Source organism: Mastigoproctus giganteus, chromosome 6 (genome assembly GCF_048544385.1).
Source record: "Mastigoproctus giganteus isolate SK-2022 chromosome 6, ASM4854438v1, whole genome shotgun sequence".
Lineage (NCBI taxonomy): Eukaryota > Metazoa > Arthropoda > Arachnida > Uropygi > Thelyphonidae > Mastigoproctus > Mastigoproctus giganteus.
In genome coordinates this window covers 21,384,923-21,407,362 of record NC_143580.1, presented here as the reverse complement: position 1 = coordinate 21,407,362, position 22,440 = coordinate 21,384,923, and the positions used below count along the sequence as shown (strand labels likewise).

The following is a 22,440-nucleotide window of genomic DNA, read 5'->3' as shown; positions in this document are numbered from 1 at the left end:
ACAGATGGAAGTTTGTTCCAGCAATCAACCACATGCTGTCTGAAGGCAAACTTTCACACATCTCCTACAACTGTCTTTCCTCAATTTTAATTTATGTCCCCTCAGCAAGAGGAAGAATCCCATCAGCATTGAGCTTGCTCAAACCATTCAAGGCCTTATACATCTCAATCAGATCCTCTCACAGGTGCCTAGTCTCCAGACACTGCAATTTCAGAACTTAACTCTTTCTTTGTAACAGCAACCCTTCATTCCATTCACCAATCACGTTGCCCTTCTCTGCACTCGTTCCAGCAGCTCTACATCCTTCCTAAAATGAGGCCTCCAGACCTGTATATAGTACTCAAGGTGTGGCCTGCCCATTGCCTTATACAAGGGGATAATCACCTCCTTATCCCTTCAAAAAAAAAATTCCTGTATATCATTGACAAAACACCATGAGCTGTTCTTGCAGACCATCTGCACTGCTCAGAAAACTTTATATCTGACTGCATAATTACCCCCTGGTCTTTTTCATTCTCCACTACCCTGGGTGTAGTGTTACTTTGGGGTCACTGCAACCCATATGCAGTTCTCTACATTTGTCAATGTTAAACTTCAATTGCCACCTCTCAGCCCATCTGCTGAATTTTTCTAGATCCTGTTGTCATAGCATACTGTTATTAGTGTCATTAACAACCCTGCCAACCTTCGTATTGTCAGCAAACAACACCAAACCCTGGGGGACTCCACTAATAACATTAGTCCACAAAGAGCAGTGTCCATTGATTACCACCCTCTGTCTTCTCCCACTCAACCATCCCTTTATCCATAGCAGCAATTTGTCCTTATTGCCATACTGCTCTATTTGTACAGTAGTCTTCCATGTGCAGCAGTATCAAAAGCTTTTTTAAAATCCAAGTATATGATATCAAAATTATTCTTTGCATCCAGTTCCTTTGTGACCACATCATAGTATCCAATTAAATTGGTCAGACAAGACTTTCCCTTAACAAACCCATGCTGTGTGTTAACTATAACTGCATTCTTGTCTAGATGGTCGTGCATTACTTCTTTAACCAGAGAGACTCCATTAATTTCCCCAGAACAGAAGTTAAATCATAGTTATGTATAGAATGTGCTGGCCCCCCCCTCTCTCTCTCTCTCTCTCTCTCTCTCTCTCTCTCTCTCTCTCTACCATGTGTTTTCTCTCTCTTGTAGAATGATATATAGTTCTCAGTGATACTTTTCTTGAAAATGGTTAAACTATTCTGTGTTAAAGTGCACTTTTCTTTTCTGTTAATGGCCTTCAAGTGGAAGCACTTTTATAAAAAAAATTATTTCTAAAGGTACTCTGGAATAAGAGGGGATCTCTAGAGAGACTGACTTGAAATCTCAACCATCTACATTGTAAAGTACTTGGAGGGCTGAGTCAGACTTATCCATGTACTGTAGTCTACATCTTTGGAATGTTCTTGGATACTATCTAGTTTCCTATAAAACTTCTTGATCTATACTTCATAACCCACACATCTGGTGGTGGACTGGATCTCTTGGATTGTATGGTATTTCTCTTGCTCGTTTAAATTTAGGGAGCTGGATTCTATGAAAAAGGTTGTGATGTTAAATTTCCTTACCTACCTTGCTAATACTAATACATATAGTTTAACATAATATACAATATATATATATACAGTGGATTTCGGTTATTTGGGCCACTGGTTAATCGGGGCAGCCGTTTATTTGGGACAAATCTTAAAAAAACAGAACCCAATCGAGAAAATAGCCAGGGTTTACTTCGCTTAATCGGAACAAAATGTTGTTTAATCGGGGCAGGAGACCACAGCACTGGAGATTACCCTACGATTGTAACAATAAAAACAATTAGCAGTCACCTGTTTATTGGCCTTTTCTGTGTTAGTGCAATCTATCATAAACGGATAGTAAACTCGATCTTATTGAATTTGCGATAATACTGACATCTGGAATTCTGTGGGTTATTATGGTGAAATGTGTTTACACTTCCATGGAATCTTCAATCATATAAAAAAATAATTTTCAGAATCTTCTCTTCATTCCTATTTTTAAAGCTTTGTAACTCGTTACTCCGTTCTCACTTGCACGTATTGTGTTACTTGCAATTTGTGTGTGCCGTGTTTTTTGTTATTGATTGCTTATCCCTTTTTCTGTTTTAAATTTTAACCCCCACTCACAAATGTCAGTGAACAGAAATGTCAACTAGTTTAGTTAGTATGTACATATTACAGTACATATTAATTATTCTGATTATCACGTGTATTCTTCCGAATTTCACGTATCATTTAATTTTTTAATTGGTAAGGTAATAAAGGGTAAATTTGTGCTTAATATATCTTTACTTTTATAGCCTGTGGATAATATTCCTCCTATTTTCGCTAATTAGAATCGCTGTTTAATAGAATTAAAATTCAGTTCACAAACGTGATCACAATGACCGGCACTTGCTACTCATCGTATAGTGAACGGTACTTTACTATGGTGAGTTTGTCATAACGTGATTTGATTGTACAGTGAACTAATCGTAAAGGGGGTTACATTGCATTTTTAACTATTTACGTGAAATTTCGGATAATTGGGGCAGCTGCTTAATCGGGCCAAAATGCACTAGTTCCGATGTGTCCCAAATAACCGGAATCGACTGTATATATATATGCATACTCAACAGAGCACACACACACACACACACACACACACACACACACACACACACACACACACACACACACACACACACACACACACACACAATAAATGTATTTATACGTGCATACTCACAAAAGGATTAAACATCAAATACAAGACATACCTGATATTTCTATTGTAATTTTTAAAAAAAATTGTCTTTTGTACCCAACCAACCCTTATATAAATTTATAATTTGTATAACATAATTCCTCACCAGAAAACTTGGGTGGGAATTATATAGGAAGCAGTCATTGTTAGTGAATAAAGGTCTTAATGATTGAATAATTCTTAAATCATTAAATACTGATTTGCCTCCTTCCAAAATGCTTGCTTTTTTTTTTTTTTTTTTTTTTTCTGGTGATATTTCCTATATAATAGATATGGTGCTAATGAATAATTCCTTATTTTCAAAGCATTCAATATATACTGTAGGGTAAGATATGAGTATTAGTCTCCATATTCATTATTATTGGATAGAACCAGAATAAAGAAGATGACAGTAATTATACTTATGATAATTAGATGAAATAATTTCAAGTTTTAACACTGTATATTATTATTTTATTATTTTAATATACATGCACCTTGCATTTCCCCCTTTTCTTGACATCTATTTTTATTTGTTTATTAATTTCATAGCAAATGATTTGGCAAAAGAGCAGAGACTGAATTTTGGTGATGACATTGCCGGCCAACTTCGAGTGGCAAAGAAAAGACGTTGGATGGTTCTTGAAGAACGTAGAATTCAACAAGAAATAGAACTTCAAGCATACTTAAATCACCTCATAATGGAAGATAAAGAGAGGTAATATTCATTTTTTGGGATATATATACATAACCTTTAAAATTCAAATGTTTTTCTTTTTTAAACAAAAAATTTTTTCAAGAACAGTCCCACATTGTATATTTCTTACACAAAGGAAACTTTAACTTCAAAGTAATTTATGGTTGTCTTTCATTTGGTAGTTGGGAAGATCATTTTGAATAAGTTAAAAGTTGTATGCATCACTGTGTTCAGTTTTTGTTTTGAGAATACTTTGGTGACTTCATTAACAAAGGCAGATTTTGGCTATCAAGGGTTGGGCTTATTTTTTCATTAGAGAAACACCATTATCCATGAGCCAACCAAAATTGGTTATACAGCAGGCCCCCATTATAATGCAGTTCGCTTTACGCTGATTCGCTATAACGCTGTTCTTATATTATAACCCATATCTGACTATAACGCTTCACAGATCACTAAAACGCTGTTTTACAGATTGCATTTTTGGCATATTTAACGAAATCGTTTCATTTGATGGAGTCGATAGTTTGAAAATGAATAGCAAAACAGCATTAAAACGTTTCCCACGCCGACTTGAGAAATTTTCCCACGCTCAGTGAAATTTTCTCGCACGCTAATTTAATTGCAGTACATTGACTTGTTACGTAGTTCCGAGATCAACATTTTAAAAAATTATCTAGTATATTGCTTGTAATATTTGTGTTATATGCATTTATCCGAAGTCTATTCATCATGCGTAATGGACAGTTTACTCGAACATTGTATCGTAATCAATGCAACCAATGCAGTTACATTTTCGAAGAGTTAATAATGGCTGATAAGAATGAAAAAGCAACAGCATCTGGGCGCAGTATGAAGACTATAAATGTAAGAAAAAAACTGAATTTGAAAATTAAATTAGATGTTTTGAAGCGAATCGATTCCGGTCAATGACAAGCGGATGTGTGCCATAATTTAGGACTTGCAAGTTTAACTGTAAGAACAATTATAAAAAAATAAAGAATTAATTTTAGCAGCGGGAAAGATAGCTGTTCCACTGCAAGCAACTAGGGCTAGGCCAGCTATTAGGATTGAAATGGAAAGACTTTAACTAATTTTATTGAAGATAATATCCAATGCAGAATTCAGTTAAGTTAAATATCTAAAAAAAAAAGAGAGAGAGAGAGAGAGAAAGAGATTAGCCAATATGATGATCTGAAGAAAACTCACCTAAAAAAAAAAAGGAGCCGAAACTTTCAAAAAAGAACTTAAAATTATTGAAGAGGGGTATTATGTGTTATACTTCTCAACAAGTTTTTAACATAGATGAAGCAGGACTTTTATGGAAAACCGAATGCCTAAAAGAAGTTTCATATTGAAAGAAGAAAAAAACATGCCAGGTTTCAAAGCGGCAAAAGATCGGTTGACTTTATTGTTAGGTGGTAATGCTGCGGGGGATTTAAAATGAATACCCATTTTAGTTTATTTGGAAGAGGGCCACAGTTCAACCCAAAATCAACACATTTTTCATGATTAAATTCATGATTTTAATTGGAAGTTTAAGTTTATTTTTGATACATAAGTAGTTACCATATAATTATATACGTATGTAATGCAGAATATTTTATATGTACAAATATTTGAATATTAAATATTTTGACCGATATTTGTGCATCTTTTCACTACCGTTTATTATTGATTAGGAAATATCCTATGGCATTGACCGTGACTCACAAATACATATGTTACCTTATAGGAATGCGGTGCTTGCTTAGTGCAGATACACTTAGCGCTCTGTTTTTCCGGAATGAATTATCAGCGTTAAGCGGGGGTCACCTGTATTCTTTTATACAATAGTATCACTAAAAAGGTCTTTGTCATCAAGAGATGGCCATAGCTGGATGAGAATTACATAGCAACAAAGAGGATTACCATTTCAAGGTGAACCAGAATGAGATTAAACAGAATGGAATGTTTCTGAGCTTTTTGGTATTGACCTTGCAGAGCATGTCAAGATCAACTTGCATCTTATTACAAAGGGTATTAGCTCTTACTGGTAACTTTTGATTCAAGCAAGAAAAATTTGTGATTTTTAGTTTGCTTTTTAATGGTATTAGCATTAGCATTAGCATTAGTAGAGGCATTTGATGCAAGAAAGCAAGCTTATGCAGCATCAGCCAAAAAAAAAAAAAAAAAAACCCACTTCCACTTCACCCCTCTGTTCGTTCAAAATACCTGTCCAGCTGAGCCTTAAACTTATTTAGGCTATCAACCTCCACCACAAGGGATGGCAGTCTGTTCCACCAACCAACCACCCGCTGGCTAAAGGCAAATTTCCGCACGTCTATCCTACATCTGTCTTTCCTCAATTTGAATTTATGCCCTCTCAGGTGATTTTTCTGAGCTAGAGGAAGAATCCCATCAGCATTGAGCATGCTTAAACCATTCAAGGCTTTATACACCTCTATCAGATCACCTCGCTGGTGCCTAGTCTCCAGACACTGTAATTTGCAAAACTTAAGCCTTTCTTCGTAAGAGCACCCCTTTGTTCCATTCACTAATCTTGTTGCCCTTCTCTGTACTCGTTCCAGCAGCTCTACATCCTTCTTGAAATGAGGCCTCCAGACCTGTATACAGTACTCTAGGTGTGGCCTGACCATTGCCTTGTACAATGGAATAATCACCTCCTTATCCCTGCTGGAAAAATTCCTGTATATCATTGACAATACTCCATGAGCTACTCTTGCAGCCCGTCTGCACTGCTCAGAGAACTTCATATCTGCCTGCACAATCACCCCCAAGTCCCTTTCATTCTCTACCACTGTCAGTGTAGTACCACAGAGTTGATATGTTGCTCTGGGGTTGCTGTTTCCCATGTGTAGTACTTTACATTTGTCAATGTTAAACTTCATTTGCCACCTCTCAGCCCATCTGCTCAACCTTTCCAGATCCTGTTGCAGCAGTGTAGTGTCAGTAGTGTCCTTGACAACCCTGCCAACCTTTGTATCATCTGCAAACTTGGACATTAAGCTTGATATACCATCATCAATATCATTTATAAATACAGTATGTGGTGGCATGTGTAATTTTTTTTTTCTGTGAAGTTGAAAATGATAGTGGTATTTATATCTGGAGAGTTAATGTGTTGGATGACAAGCTGGGAAAGTATGTGAATATATTTCTTACTGTAATTTGTTACTGTGGCCTGGTGCGTGGAATTGATATTTAGATTGTTAGGGATTACAAATATGTAACTTAAAATATGGGAACCCACTATTCTAACTTTAGAAAGCTGTTGTTAAGTTGCATGCCATTATGCTGCCATATTTATACTTTGTTCTGATTCAAGCAGACAGCTTGTAGCAACAAAATATAATTAAAACAATTGATTACATCAAAGGTTTTTTAATGGTAAGAATCTCAAGTACTGAATATTAATCAACTTGTTAATATGGTATTACTTATATATTTACAGTGTTCACTTTCAAAGACACTTAAAACCTATGTATTTACAAGTTATAGTCAATTACTTGTTAAACACTGGCTTAGTGATGGTGAGAAGATGGGTGGGGGGAGTATCTGGCATCCTGATCCTTTCAAAATACTGATACTTATGAATTGTTCATGTCTTCCAAACATTGTAGTTGTTATAAACTTCCTAGGTACTGATGGTGAATTAGAGCTGTTGTACCTAGAAGGGCAGGCATTTTCAGTTTGTGCTGATAGCAAGCTATGATTTGTGTATACAGGATTGAGCAATCTTCTTACAGAACAATACTTGGAAGCCTTCAGCAATACACATAATTTATCCAAACAAGGCAGATAGATTTGCCACATGCCTTTGCACAACATTCTAACATACAAAATATTGTAATCCACTAAAGTTTGAAGAAACCATATAATGGCAGCAACAAAACTGCCATATCACTCACTTCTCTTTTTTTTCTGCATGCTTCATTTGAGCATGAAATTATACTTTTTGTCATTGGCAATACAATAATACAGTAATATCGGTACAAAAGTAAAGTCTAAACACTGAACTCTGCCACTTTGTGTACTGAAAAGAGTCATATTATTGAACTGAAATACATAAGAATGAATTAGGAAAGCTGTTTTTAGTTGCTGCAGTGATCATAGTAACAGATAAAACATGTAAATTAGAAAACAGTAAAATTCCTATCATATTGCCTGAAATGTGCATGATATTTTCTTGAAATCTATACTTGGATGTATATTTAAGCAAGATACCTTCTCCTCTTGTCATCAGAGAAGCAGTCTGTGTGTGTGTGTTGGGGGAGGGGGGGGTGGATCATGAAGAGAGTTTTGCAGTGTAATGGATTTAATAGCTTTTCATTATTCTGAAGATCTCCATCTGAAGCCTCATAAACAGACCAAGAAGACAACTGTTAATCTTGTAATTTGGAAAAACTTCAAAAAATTAAAAAAAAAAAAAAAAAATTGCCCAAGAAGATGTAAATGTATAAGAGCAGTTGCAAGTTCAAATTTTCTGGAAAGGGGATATTCGTAGAACATAAAATGAATACATTAACCTTTATCTATATTAATAGAATCTGTATTAAATTTAATAGCAGCCTCCATCCACTTTCTGTTTTATTGCTTACAAGCAATACAACAGAAAGTGGAGGCTTGATAATTGGGGTTAACTTATTGCTGTTATACCAGAAATGCTCAAATTCCTCTCCTAGAAACTCTAGCTTTGTCAGAAACATGTTTATACATTTTACTGCAATATCTGGCTATAGTACTTTTAAAGAGATATTCCTAATAATGTGCAGTTATCCCGAATAGTTAACTTATCTGAGATTAGCATCCTTTTCTTATGATGTGCAAATAGGTATCTTAGAATGCCGTAATATAGATCTCTTATGGTGCTCTATAGAAGGGCGCCTCCATAGCCAGGTGGGAAGGAGCAGTAGTGTGTATCACATGCTTCTTGATTAGACCGGGGTTCGAGCCCGTCACCACCAAATACGGAAGATGCGGAAAGATCGGGGAATGACCACCGCATATCCCGGAGCAATATGGCCTTAGTTGCTAATGCTCCTAAAAACCAAAAAAAAAAAAAAAAAAAAAAACCCCAACAACAACAGCTCTATAGAACATGTTTTGTTTTAATAAAAAAAAAATAAGAATCGGCCAAAGCATAGTATCAAAACTTGGATGTATATTCAAGCAAAAAGAGTAAAGATTTTTCAGTCTCCCCTTTTTGTTTTTCAACAGGCAGAGTTCAAAATGCATAGTAAATGCAATAGTTTTAATCCCCACAACAGAACAAACTTTGCATTTCATGGTGTTTTGGTTGATACTATTAACAATTTGATACTATAGGGGCAGTAAGTCTCAAAATAGGATATCATATCAGTATGTTTGTCTTTCAAATTGCAGATTAACCTCTCAGTAATGCCATTTGTTTGAAAGTAGTGCAAATACTAAAGCAACTCATGGAGACAAAGTTTGTTCTGATGTGAGAATTTTTCAGTTTGAGCTATACCAAAATTTTCCTTATTCCATGATTCCCAACTACAGAAGGGGATTTCCTTGCTGCTAACACTGCTTACAGTCACAATTTTTTCCATTTGGGAAAAGATCTGGGTTTGAATCTGATTAGGATGAGAGGAATTTTTTGGGTATTTATCACACAGTTGTTAGTCTTGATTGAGACTCACAAATAGGCCAACCACCCATAGAATACACTAATGCTTCATAGCTTCAGTTTCCCTCAGTAAAAATACTGTACAAGCAGAGGGAGGGGCCTTCTACAGAATAGTGTTGAAATTTAAGATGAATACAGACGTATCAAGAGACATAATTTCGGCATTAATGCTTTTTTGTTTAAGCTGAACAAATTTCCTGTGGCTGTACCATTGTAGTCCATGATTTTCTTATTGTCTGTCCAGAAAGTGTATTGAAAGAATACATAGGGATTATGAAATCAAGGAGATCAACAACCTAAAGCATATACAAATCCAAAATGTGTATAGATAGTTGCTACTATGGTTAGTAGATTGCTATCCAGTGGTTGAAGTTTTTTGCCCTTTGCATCTACTGGTTATCATGGCATAAACATAGACATAAAGTATTTTTTCGGGTATAAATGTATTTTTTTTCCTGATTTTCTTGTTACCCCACTCTGTTTGCCTTATAAATGCAGTATGTATCATTGAATGGCTTAAATTATTTATTACTTTTGAAACGTTTTAATTCTAAATGAGAAGCATTTAGGGAAGTAATTGTAGAAGCTACTCAGCTTTTTATTCCAACTAATACTGTAAGAAATACTGTTCCAGGCTTTGACCTAAATGGATGTTAGATGAACTGATGAGACTTGTTTTTTTTTTTTTTTTTTTCTTTTGTTAGTTGTTGGCACATCAGCTTCTGTGGCTACAATGCACCTCCCAAAGTTTTTGCATTTTACTGTGATCCAAGCCTGAGGCAAGATTCAAACCCGCGACCTTTGGGTTGCATTGCCAGCTATCTCAGTGACAGGAGCATTGTGGTTCAGGCTCCCTTCTCCAGTGTGGAACTTCGTGTCCACCGAGGTTGCCCTCAGGGCTCTGTCCTGGGCCCCCTTTTCTGGAACTCTGTACTCGACGAGCTTCTCAGTACTGACTTAGGCGATGTCCATACCTTGGCATATGCTGATGATCTCTCCCTGATCCTGGCAGGGGACTCCAGGGCTCAACTTGAAGTAGCTGCCAACAGAGCTCTTACCACCCTTCAAGCGTGGGTCTGGAAAAACCATCTGACCATCTCATCCACAAAAACTCAATCCATTCTCCTGAAGGGCTATCTTGATCCGCAGAGGCCGCCTCAAATCAAAAAATACATGGCACAACCATCAAGCTTGTTACTCAGCTGAAACTCCTTGGCATTATCATCGACAGCAAACTAACATTTCTCCCACATCTCAACTATCTACAAAAGAAAATTAGAAATTACATTGCACTGGTTGCCAGGGTGACCCGCCGAGATTGGGGGCTCAAAAAACGCACTCTAGCCTTACTGTATAAAGCCATATTCATACCAGCTATCACCTACGGTTCTGGCATATGGTTCACCAAAGCCTCCACTGTGGTAGGACGAAGAAAGCTGAACATCATTCAACGGCCAATTCTCCTTACGATAACCAGAGCATGTTGCACCTCCAGCACGCACGCCCTACAAGTCCTCGCCGGTGTACTGCCCCTAGACCTTGAGGTGGCCCATGTGGGGATGATGTATCAACTCAGCAGAGGAAAGTCTACCACCTTTATTGATTTTACCACGGATCCTGCTAACACCTATTCCAGCGAAAAAAGCAGACTCCTAACCTACTTACAACAGACCTGGCAAGCCAGATGGTCTGAATCCACCAAAGGGGCCATCACCCGCAAATTTATACCAGACATATGCAAAGTATATCCCAAATCACCATCCTGGTTCTCCCCAGGCCTTCTAACCACGTACCTCCTAACAGGACATGGTGCCTTTCGCAGCAAACTGAACCTTCTTGAACTTTCCGACAGCCCCCTTTGCACCTGTGGTGCCCAGGAAACCTGGGACCACTTGATGCATGACTGCCTACTATATGATGACCTCAGATCTTCTCTCATCACACAAATTCATTTCATCCCGAGAGATCAGGAGCAACATCTCCTGGAAGACCACCATACCTATACAGCCTTTTCGAACTTTGCTCAGGGCCTCTTCACGAGGCGGAAAACCTTACCACAACCACAGAATCAGACCCAACCAGACAATGAAACGGCCTAAACAGCCGTGTGTTAAGACCACTACTTGCTTCAGCACACTGCAATCACCGTGAAGACTTTCAACCTACACAATAATTGTGCCTTTACAATGCAGTCTCAACATCACCTTCATCTACCATGACTGTCGCTCCGGCTTCGCCTCCCACCAAGTTGACTCACCACTGAAATGACTCTACTATCTGGACGGGACTTCTTTGTCCCAGGATTGACACTACTCGGATTTGATCCTCTCTGATTGACTCTACCAAATACATCTTCATGCAGCTCACTACTGAAATGACTTCACCACCCGGACGGGACCTGTCTGTCCCAGGACTGCACTACTCGAATCTTACCTTCTCGGACTGGACTCTGCCAACTATAACTTCACGCAGCATTGCTGCCAATGCCACGTGGCGATCCTGAACCCGTGCTCCCTTGCACGGCCCTGTTTCTCCCCTGTCCTGGCGGGGAGGAGGTGAAGGTCCCCTTGTCTCCTCCCCGCCACCCCCCTCTTTCCTTCTGGTGTGGCATGGGCCTGCCTCACTGATTTTGGGGTCATCTACTCTATCGACCCTATACTTCTGTCTCTCACCCCCCAGCCTTTAGTCTCCCCTCCCCCTCTAGCTTTCCAACTAGCGTTCATCCCATGTCAAAATTATCCTAGCCCTACACCCAAAATTCTTAATTCCACACTGTATAACTTAAAATTCCTTGGCCTGACCCAACCTCTAGCGCACCCCCCACTTTTTTTTTTTTTTTTTTGGTCCTAGCCACTGAAATCCCAGGAAATTAGGTGGCAGGACCTGCCAGAGTACTTATTTAAAAATACTGGTGTACCTGACTTGCCTCCACGGGCATAAGTGTGGGCAACATTGGGCCTCAGTAGGGGTCCAGCGGCTAAATAGCCAGATGAACAACGGTACACGACACTACATCCAACAATATCCATACACTTTTAAATCTCTGGCCTTTACAGTGTTCTGTAACACACGACAATGTAGACTACACGGAGATGGGGTAACCCCTGGTGCCGTTAGACCCTAAACACACTTTACACTTTACTTTTACACCTTTGGGTTGCCAGGCAGGCACTTTTGCCACCTGGCTAGCCCGGTCGGCGATGAGACTTGTGGCATAGAAGAAAAATACAAAGATGTATATAAATTATCAAGTGAGACAGAAGGCTATGGTAGATATAAACTAGTCTGCTATCAAGTCACAAAGGAGAGTTAGGCAAGCTAAGGCATATTGTGAGAAGTCTCTGACAAAGAATGCCGAGAAAACTAGCAAAGGCTTCTTTATTTATATTGCCAATAGAAGGAAGGGGTTGAATCACATTGGTCCACTTAATGCCGGTGGCTTAACTGTTGATGATCCTGGTCAGGTTTCTGAAAAACTGAATATGTGTTTTGCATCTACATTCAAGCATGAGGAGTTCCTTAGAGAGGGGAATGCCAGAAGTCATCAAAATCTAACAGGGTGCTAAATGATTTTGTGATAACCAAGAGGAAGGTAGAAGAGATATTGTTGAAGCTTAATATAAAAAAGGCACCTGGGGCAGATGGGATTCATCCAAATATATGAGGGAGCAAGAAAACCCTTAGTCATAATTATTAGAGTATCTTTGGATTCAGATTCCTATGTCCTGGAGATGTGCAAATGTATCCCCAATACACAAAAGGGGGAAATCAAAAAGTGATGTGTAGTTATAGATCTGTTAGCTTAACTACTGTTCCAGGGAAAATAATGGAAGTCTCTAGTTAACAAAGTAATGCAAGACCATCTAGACATGATTGCAATTATACTGCAGTCACAGCATGGATTTAGGGGGGCAGTCTTGTCTTACCAATCTGATTGAATACTATGATGCAGTAATAAAGGAATTGGATACAAAAATAATTTTGGTATATTCTACTTGGATTTCAGGAAAGCTTTTGATATTGTTGCACATAAAAATTTGTTATACAAATTGGAGCAGTATGGCATTAAGAGCAAGTTACTGCTCTGTATAAAGGAATGGTTGAGTAGGAGAAGACAGAGTGGCTATTAATTGGCATAGCTCTTTACAGACGAATGTTATTATTAGTGGAGCTCCCATAGTTCAGTGCTAGGAATTCAATAAAGAATACAGTACCTAAAAGAATGATGTTTGAATTTTGCTCATGTTGTTGTTGTTTATAAGCAGAATGTTATGTTTATAAACAATAACATCATAATATCCTGTCAGTATCCAAGTTATTTTTAAAACTTTCAGCTTTCTTTTTTTTTTTTGGACCCCAAAAATACATTTAAATTTTTACGAGTGAGCGCGCGCGCACACACACACACACACACACACACACACACACACACACACACACACACACACACACACACACACACACACACACACACACACACACACACACACTGTCAAGTAAATATTGAAACCAAAAGCCTCAAGCTCTGACAGCTGTATAACAATATAGTGCAGGTTGGACAGAAGCCTCAGGTTTGTAAATATTGTGAGCAAATTAGGTTTGTTATGAATGCAACAGTCTCATATTGTGGATGTATTTCACCACAAATTGCCTCAATATTGCACTGTGCACTTTATATAAAAAGAACTATTCCGGTGGAAAAGTATGTTATTCATTTATGGCATGCATTTTAAATAAATAGCAGTATACTTTCCCACTGGAGTAGTGTTTTTTTTTTTTTTATTTAAACTGTCTAGTTCAATATTGATGCAATTTGTGAAGAAGCATCTCCGCAATATGAGAATGCATTAGTGGTAGACCTATGCTGACAGCTACATATAAATGATGATCATCTAATTGCTGTGTGATGAGGTATCATCTAATTATGAAACAATTGTCAGGTTATTTATGATTTCATTTGGGAACAAGGCAAACACTTTTGCTTTTGGGAATATCTAGTCAAAACAGCACAAGCCCAATCCAAAATTGGGAAATTGTTTTGGTTAGTTTATATTAGCATGCGACAGACAAAGCATTTTCACCCAGCAAAATTTTGAAATATTTTATATAAATTTTACACATAGTAATGGTTCTTATGATATTGTTTACTAATTGAGTCAAGATTATATAAGAATATTTTCACAATTTCTTTTGCAGAAAAATACGACATCTTAAAGAGAGTGGAGTTAAAGATCCTCATGAAATAGCTAAAATGGAAGAGAAGCATGTAGGTATTCATTTAAGGGTCTTAAATATGGAAATGAGCAAGAACACTATCAGAAGAATCCTGAGAAATGATGTTATCATAATATATTAGTTTAGTTTAGCTTAGCTGGAATATACCTTAGTAATTATCAAGTGATGCTGAAAATCATATCACTGAATAATAATGAGATTGCTAATGAATGTGTAATATTATAAGTGGTATCAAAAATAAAGAATGATCAAAAATTGGGAAATCTCTAGTTTTATTTATTGCATATGACAAAATATTTAGTGAAAATGAGAAATATAGTTTTAAAAAACTTACATATTAGATGGTGTAATCTAGCTGATTGAATATCAGCAACAGGCAGTAATCCAAGGTGGCAGTTACCTTGTGGAAGCATTGTTTCCTCATTGAACGTTATTGTTTCACCAGATCTTATGCCAAAAGCAATAAAAATGAACAAAACTTCAGTACAAGAATGCCTGCAAGGTCTACCATTTGGAAAATTGTGAAATGGCAACTGTCCGTGCTAAAACTTGAAGTAGAAAGCCAAGATGTATTGACACCAGATGTGTGCAGTATCAGTAATTGGCTCTTATAATGTTCCCAGAAATCATTGCAGTGTGGTATCACTTGCTACCAAGTGAGATCATATGGATTTGGTCAACAGCAATGCACAAACTAAAAGAAATTTAACTGTACTACTTCAGTATTTCCCACTTGTGGAAAACATTGAATAGAATAAACATATTTTATCTGGTTTTTGACATTGTTTTAATTGTCACATCATAGGTGATTCAGAGGTGTTAAGATGCACATTTTATACCAGGGAAGTTGTTTTTTTCCTCTCAGATTACATTAACAGCCAAACAAAATGTAAGAATTCACATATACACTGAAAGTACAAAGTTCATGGGATACTTTGTTCCTGGGCAATGTGACGCTGTCACCCCTCTCACTAGTGGATGAACCCCTGCCGCTTGGCAGGTATATAGGTACACTGCGCCACTGCATTCACATAGATAGTAATTCGATGTCAGTATGGATAAATGTTGTGAGTTAACCGACTTTGAAAGAGGGATGATAGTGGGTGCCTGATGCATGGGTCACTATTGCTGAGGTGGTACAGAAATTGTACTATCCCCATTCGACAGTATCAAGAGTGTATTGGGAATACGCCATTTCTGAAATAACATCTCATCGTGGACAGCGCTGTGGGCAGAGAAAGGTGGATAACATGGCCATCGATGTCTGTCTTGCATTGTTTCAGCCACCTGGAGAGTGACATATCACACCGACTTCAACAAGGGAGGTGCCAGAAACGTCTCCACTAAGACCATCAGGTGATCATTAGCTGCAATAGGTTATGGGAGCCACCGACCCACCGGAGCCCCATTGCTAACACCACAACACAGGACTGTACTCCTCAACTGGGCAAAAGGATATCGGCACCGGACCTTGGATGATTGGAGATGGGTCTCCTGGTTTCAGCCATCCAATTAGTGAATCTCCTGGTCCGATGAGTCCCTTTTCCAATTATTTTGAGCGGTGGATGGAAGGGTGCGTATCTGGTGGAAACCTTACAAAGCTATGCACTCATCATGTCAACAAGGAACTGTTCAGGCAGTTGGATGGTCATTAATGGTCTGGGGTGTGTTCAACTGGCACACATTGGGACCTCTGATACATCTAGACGCATCTCTGAATGGTCCAGGTTACATGTCCATCCTTGCAGACCATCTGCATCCCTTCGTGGTCATCGTGCACCCACAGGGCAATGGACTCTTCCAGCAGGACAATGCACCTTCCCACAGAGCTGTGGTGACTAGAACACAGTTGAAAGAGCATTTCCAGATTTTACCACCATGGAATGGCCTCCTTGTTCACCAGACATGAACCCTGTGGAGCATCTTTGGGATGCTGTGGAATGGTCTATTCGAGCTTTGGATCCTCCACTCAGGAATGCGATGGAATTATGGAGTGCAGCAAGCATGAATGAAAATACTTGTAGAATGCTTTTGTGAACTAGTGGACTCAATGCCTCGCTGTGTGACTACCCTTATCCAGGCGAAAGGTGGGCCTACCTGTTACTAGGTAGGTATCCCATGATTTCTGTCCACTCAGTGTATGCTATGGGGCACCTCTGTATTCTCTTTCAGTTGGTGTGTGATGTGTGTCATCCCATTCACAAACAAATTGACCGATTTTATTTGGAATTACCAAATTTTGAAAGATATCTGCAGATTTTCTAATCTAATCTGCAGATATATTTCAGAATTTTAAACTGGATTAATCTAGTTGAAATTCTGGTTTCAATTAATCCAGCAAACTGGATTAATTGAAATCAGTTGAAGTGTTACAAGCAAAATGGTGCTTATTTTGTGGTGCAATGTGCAATAAAAGAGAGATCTCGTACAACTGAGAACTGCCAAAATATTATTAAGTCATTCTGGAATGACAAAGTGGTGGAGTATGTGGTACAGACCAAATTGAGCATGAATACAATTTTAATTCATATAGACAACTGATGTGGGCAAGCAGATATGAATGTATTAAAATTCAGATCTTGCCATGATAATCATGGAAGACTTGAATTTTCCAGAGGTAGACTGGGACATGTGGCAGTATATTTCTTGATTGATTAGATGATTGCTTCTTATATCAATATGTTCATATTTTTTTATACCTTTTGAAGTATATTATTATTTCACATCCACTAAATTGGATAACTATTGAGCTTGAGAAGTTAGTGATATAAAAGAAAATTGCAAAGAATGAATATAAATTTTCAAGAAAGACACCATAAGAAGTATAAATTAATCTTTAATTGGCTCAGATAACAGTTAGATAGCAACTGAGCTAAATAGTGATAAACACTCATGAGCCAAAACATTATAAACACTTACCTAACAATGTGTTGGTCTGCATTTTTCCGTGAAAACTACTTGTTCCTGCTTGCTGTGTTCCACATCTCACAAGTGTTCAATGGAATTTACTTTGGGAATTTGATGGCCAGGGGAGCACATGGCTTGGACATGTTCCTGGAACTATTCCTGTACATGTGGGTATTGTGACACGGGATAGTATTTTGCTGAAAGAGTCTACTGCCATCTGGATACATAGTCACCACGTAGAGTAAATCTTGCTCCAAAACAATGCTGAAGTAGAATGTGGCGGTGAGGGGACCCAGTGATATCCATGAAAGCATATTTAAATCATGATGCTGCCAGGCTGTTTTCTTCCAGCTGGTTGCAGCTGTTAACCTGCTTGCTGTTGAATGCACACCCATTGGCAGTGGAGCTGGACCCTTGATTCATTAGACCAGGTGAGTTTTCGAGTTGTCCAATGTCCAGGAACAGTGCTTCCATGCTCACTGAAGGCAGAGGTGTTGATGATAGTCAGTCGGTGTGGGCACATTAACAGGTCGCCTACTCCATAGGCCTATTTGCAAGAATGTCTGCTGGATGGTTTGCTTTGAAAAATTTCTCAGTGCACTCTGGTTGTAGGTTGCCATTAATTAAGGGATCAGGAGCTGTTTGTTCTCCCGGACAGCACTTGCCCAACCGCCATTCACTTTGACTATCAACCATTCCTGCCACACCTTCACTATGGAGGCCCTCAAATAGCCAAAAATGCCTGTGGTTGCTGAGATGCTGGCCTCCACCTTCCTAGCACCACAAATTATTTCCCATTAAAACTCTGTTACGTCCTTCCCTTTCCCTATTGCATGACCTGTGTACTGATGAAGCATTACTTGTGTCATCACTCCTGGGTGCTATGGGATGTGTCTTTGCATTCATTATGACCACCCCCTCTCTCTCTCTCCACTCATGGAGAGGTGGGGTGGTCATAATGAATGTAAAGATGCATTCCTATAGAAAGTAAGACTTCACTTTTACAGGGTTGCGAAGTCTTGAGTCTAGATGACTTGATCAAGGCTTTGAATAGGCCTGGGTTCCCTCCATCAATTTGTCTTTATTAACATCATTGTTTGAATTTATCATCCCAAAATGATTTGAGGTTTCATAGACTCCTGACTTATTAGGTTATTTAAAGGAATATTCTTCTGAAAACAGTCTTCAGCCATTTGAGGAACTTAGAGTGCATTACCAATCTTAGCAAAAGAATTCCTAGTGAGGCCATTGTCTCTGACAGTATATGTCACCCACCAAGTGGATATGTATGTTTGGAAATTATAAATGGATATATAGAGCACTTAATGAAATTTATCTTTCTTCTGTAAGTTTAAATTACATTTCTCATTTTCACAAATATTTTAATAAATGCTTTTCAATCACCCTATATATTTTGCATTTAGTTAATTTTTGAACAGTTAACTACAGAAAATTTTAAGGAAATATTTTATGCAGGAACATTTAGGAATAGAGGATATCTGTTTCCTTAATGAAATGTAATGATCTACACGTTAAAAGATAAAGAGAATGACAAACATCTTGAAGCAATATGAAAAGTGTTAATAAAACTTGAGAAATGATTACAAAAGAGGGTTTTGTTATTGTCTGTTGTATTAAAATCATTTAAAATCTATTAATCTGGAGAGCCTGATCTTTATTCTGTGAAGTATATTGAAGAGCAGCATATCAGTGACTTAAAACCTTTCTTTTTGATGTACTTCTGCAGGATTTTCATCAGATTTTTGCACTATGAATTTATGTTTCTTTCCCATTAACACTTCTACTTTTGCAACGTGTATTTCTTTGGTGAGTGAGGGTAATTTGAATACAACACAGCATCCTTTAAATATACCCATAATAAGAAAGAAAGGTGGATTCAAGTATGGACTTTATTATGTTACTCACAATTTTCTTAAATTTGTTGTACATGCATTTTATAGTAGACTGTTCAATATGTTTATTGCGGTATTTCACTGCAAATTCTCCTCTTGTGGCTTTATAACTCCCATTCCTCATTCAACTTTCCAAAAAGAATATTCTTTGCTGCGGACTACATCATTCTTGTATTTAATGATCTGAAGCAGAAAGAAGTGCAAGATTGTCAGTTTGGGTTGTATTTTTAAACACAATTCTTTATTTTTAAATACATCATATTATTTATAAAATAAGTCTTCACCTTTCTTTGTAAGAGCTTTCCAACCCTCTTACAAAGAATAGTGCAAGGGTGCATCATTGTATTGTTAAAAGATGGGGTTATTCCCAGTCGATCACCCCATCTTTTAACAATACAATTCTGTCATCAAGGGCTAGTCTTTGGTATGTGATATTGATAACAGAAATAAAATTCAGAGGAGATACAGAGAAATTTTAATATTCTATGTTCTCTTTTGCCATATAAGTAGGGTAATAAACTGTGTTAAAATTTCCTAACTGTTCTAGATTATCCTCATTCAGAATTTAAGTATATGTATCATTGCACCACCTGAAATTGATTTCAGTTTTGATATATTTAGTTATAAGAAAATGTTTGTTTGTTTGTTTTCAGGATAGGTGCATATCTGAAGTGAATCTTTTATTTTCTAAAGTTGATGAGAGGAGAAGAGTAAGTAAAACTTGCAGAATTTTTAGAAGCAGAAATTTTTGTTTCATAAAAGTATGAAACTAAATATACTGTTTTTCTTATATTTATTTATATAAAAAACCACCCTACAGTGACTGGAATTGGCAGTAATGATTTTAAGCTCCAGTGAGGCTAGCAAGTTTTTGATGTTTTTTTCATTTATTTGTAATCTAAATTTATTTCATCTTTTCATTTTTATCTTGCTGATCGAATAGCTGATATTGTTAAATAGTTATTAATTCAAGCAAGTATAAATAAATAAATATCAGTTTATTATAAGAGAAAGTACATAGGGTACTTAAAACTTATGCCTGGATGTCATGAGGTCTAGGGGTACATTATAGAAATAAAACACTCTTACAATAAATGTAGGCATGACTCATTCATACATTGCAAAAACAAATTAGGTGGGCTACAATACTAAGCGACAACATTTGAGACAAAACAAAAGGAGACTATAATTGGTTTAACTACATGATTTTAATTTACAATCACAAATGGGAATGCATATCCAATGCTGACGGGATATATCCGCCTGCTCAGACTAAGAACCTGAGGGGGCATAGATTCAAGAGGAAAGACAGTTGTAGAATAGATGTGTGGAAGTTTGCCTTTAGCCAATGGGTTGTTGATTGCTGGAACAGACTTCCATCTGTTGTTGTGGAAGTTGATAGCCTAAATAAATTTAAGGCTATTTAAGGCTAAACACTAGACAAACATTTGGAGTGACCGGATAGGTGAAACGGGAAGGTTTTTTTTTTTTTTTTTTTTTGGTTAATGCTGTATAAGCTTGCTTTCTTGTATCATATGCCTCAACTAATGCTATTGTGTCTTTAAGAATCCTTGCAAAAATGTGTGACACTTCTCCCTTTGTTGGTATACTTGCACTTGTCCTTGGTTCTGTTTTTGTGCCTAGCAGAATTTGGACTGTATAGATGGTGCAATGGTCTTGATTCTTACAGCAGAATAAACTTTCATTTGAAACGAGTTGTCATAATACTGCATTACTTTTAAACAGATGGCCTCCAAAAGGTTAACTGGCCATTTGTTTAAAATTCAAGCCTGCTCTGACAACCTGCTTCAGGATTAACTAGTTTTTCTTTATATAGCAAGAGGTCTCTAGTGGTAACACACAGACAAAACAGTTGTAAAGAAGTTATGTAATGTGAGCTGCCATGGGGTACACTAAATCTCTCAAACTTGTAATATAGCTTAAAGTTGTGTGATGAAAGTAGTGCAATACCGGAGAAAGTTTGGTCTGCTGTGAGGATTGGGGCCATTGCATTGTCTGTGCAGTATGGGTCCTGCTGCCCGCAGAGGCAGAGCTGGGGATGGGGTAGTCCTGTGGGCATATTTTAGGGGAGGAAGTGGAGAAGTCTGGCACCTTGCAAGGGTGCCAAATTTTAGAGTTTACTTGTACTACTTAAATGATTAAAAAATGTGAAAAACTTTACTAAAATAATTTTCTGTAATATATACAGTACTACTGTCCAAGCGAATTCAGAAATGCAAATGATAATTTAATCCTTGATAATTTAACAAACTTATGGCAGTTAATATAGTTAGATAATTCAATGTTGATGGGATTCTTCCTCTTGCTCAGATTAAGAACCTGAGGGGGCACAGATTCAAATTGAGGAAAGACAGTTGTAGAACAGATGTGTGGAAGTTTGCCTTTAGCCAATGGGTAGTTGATTGCTGGAACAAACTTCCATCTGTTGTTGTTGTGGAAGTTGATAGCCAAATAAATTTACAGCAGAACTAGACAAACATTTGGAATGAATGGATCAGTGAAATGGGAAGGGTTTTTTTTTTTTTTTTTTTAGGCTGATGCTGTATAAGCTTGCTTTCGTGCATCATGTGTCTTGTTAATGCTAATATTGCATCATATTTAGAAGCCCATAAGGAGGTTAGGAACCTTAATTGCTTCCTTTTCATAGGTTGACTCATTTAACAAAGAGATATCTATCTGAAATTTATTAATTAACTGCAGGGAGGGACCAAGATATATTATTTTAATGAACTTAATATGCTTTTCCAGCGAAACTAATTTAGGTTTTTTGCATGGTGTTCCTAGGTGGGATATGTCAGACCATTCTTGATTGAAGGGAGGGACACAGATATAGATTAGAGAAGAAAATTGTAGATTTTATATTAAATAATTTTGCAAGTAGGGAAAAGATTGGTTTCATTTGAGATTGGTGGTCGTTCGAGTCTTAGACATTTTGTAACAAAATCTAGATTTTAGGTTTGCTTTTGAGCATTTGATATTCTAAAGACTGAATCAGCTTAAGTTGGCAGAGGTGGACCAAACTTTGGAAGTATATAGTATTGAAATGAAGAGCAAGTTCATAATGCATTTTCCTTATTATGAGAGCATTATAGAGACATGGACTAAGTTTTGTTTAATAAGCCACATCATCTCAGTGAGGAAGCTCTAAGCATTTGTAGGTAAGGCCTAAACTGAAATTTATGGTCAGTAAATAAGCCAGAATCTTTGTGAACAGATGCAGATGGGAT

At 37.4% G+C, this 22,440-nt stretch overlaps 1 protein-coding gene across 1 annotated transcript in view; it reads left to right on the top strand.

Annotated features, from left to right (window-relative positions):
• The window catches only part of STUB1 (STIP1 homology and U-box containing protein 1), a 79,218-nt gene that overhangs the window by 41,046 nt on the left and 15,732 nt on the right, over positions 1–22,440 (top strand). Inside the window, exons 3-5 of the mRNA XM_090375009.1 lie at positions 3,340–3,505; positions 14,334–14,403; positions 19,846–19,902. Of these exons, the coding sequence (XP_090231135.1) occupies positions 3,340–3,505; positions 14,334–14,403; positions 19,846–19,902 (293 nt within the window). The remainder of the gene's footprint in view (positions 1–3,339; positions 3,506–14,333; positions 14,404–19,845; positions 19,903–22,440) is intronic.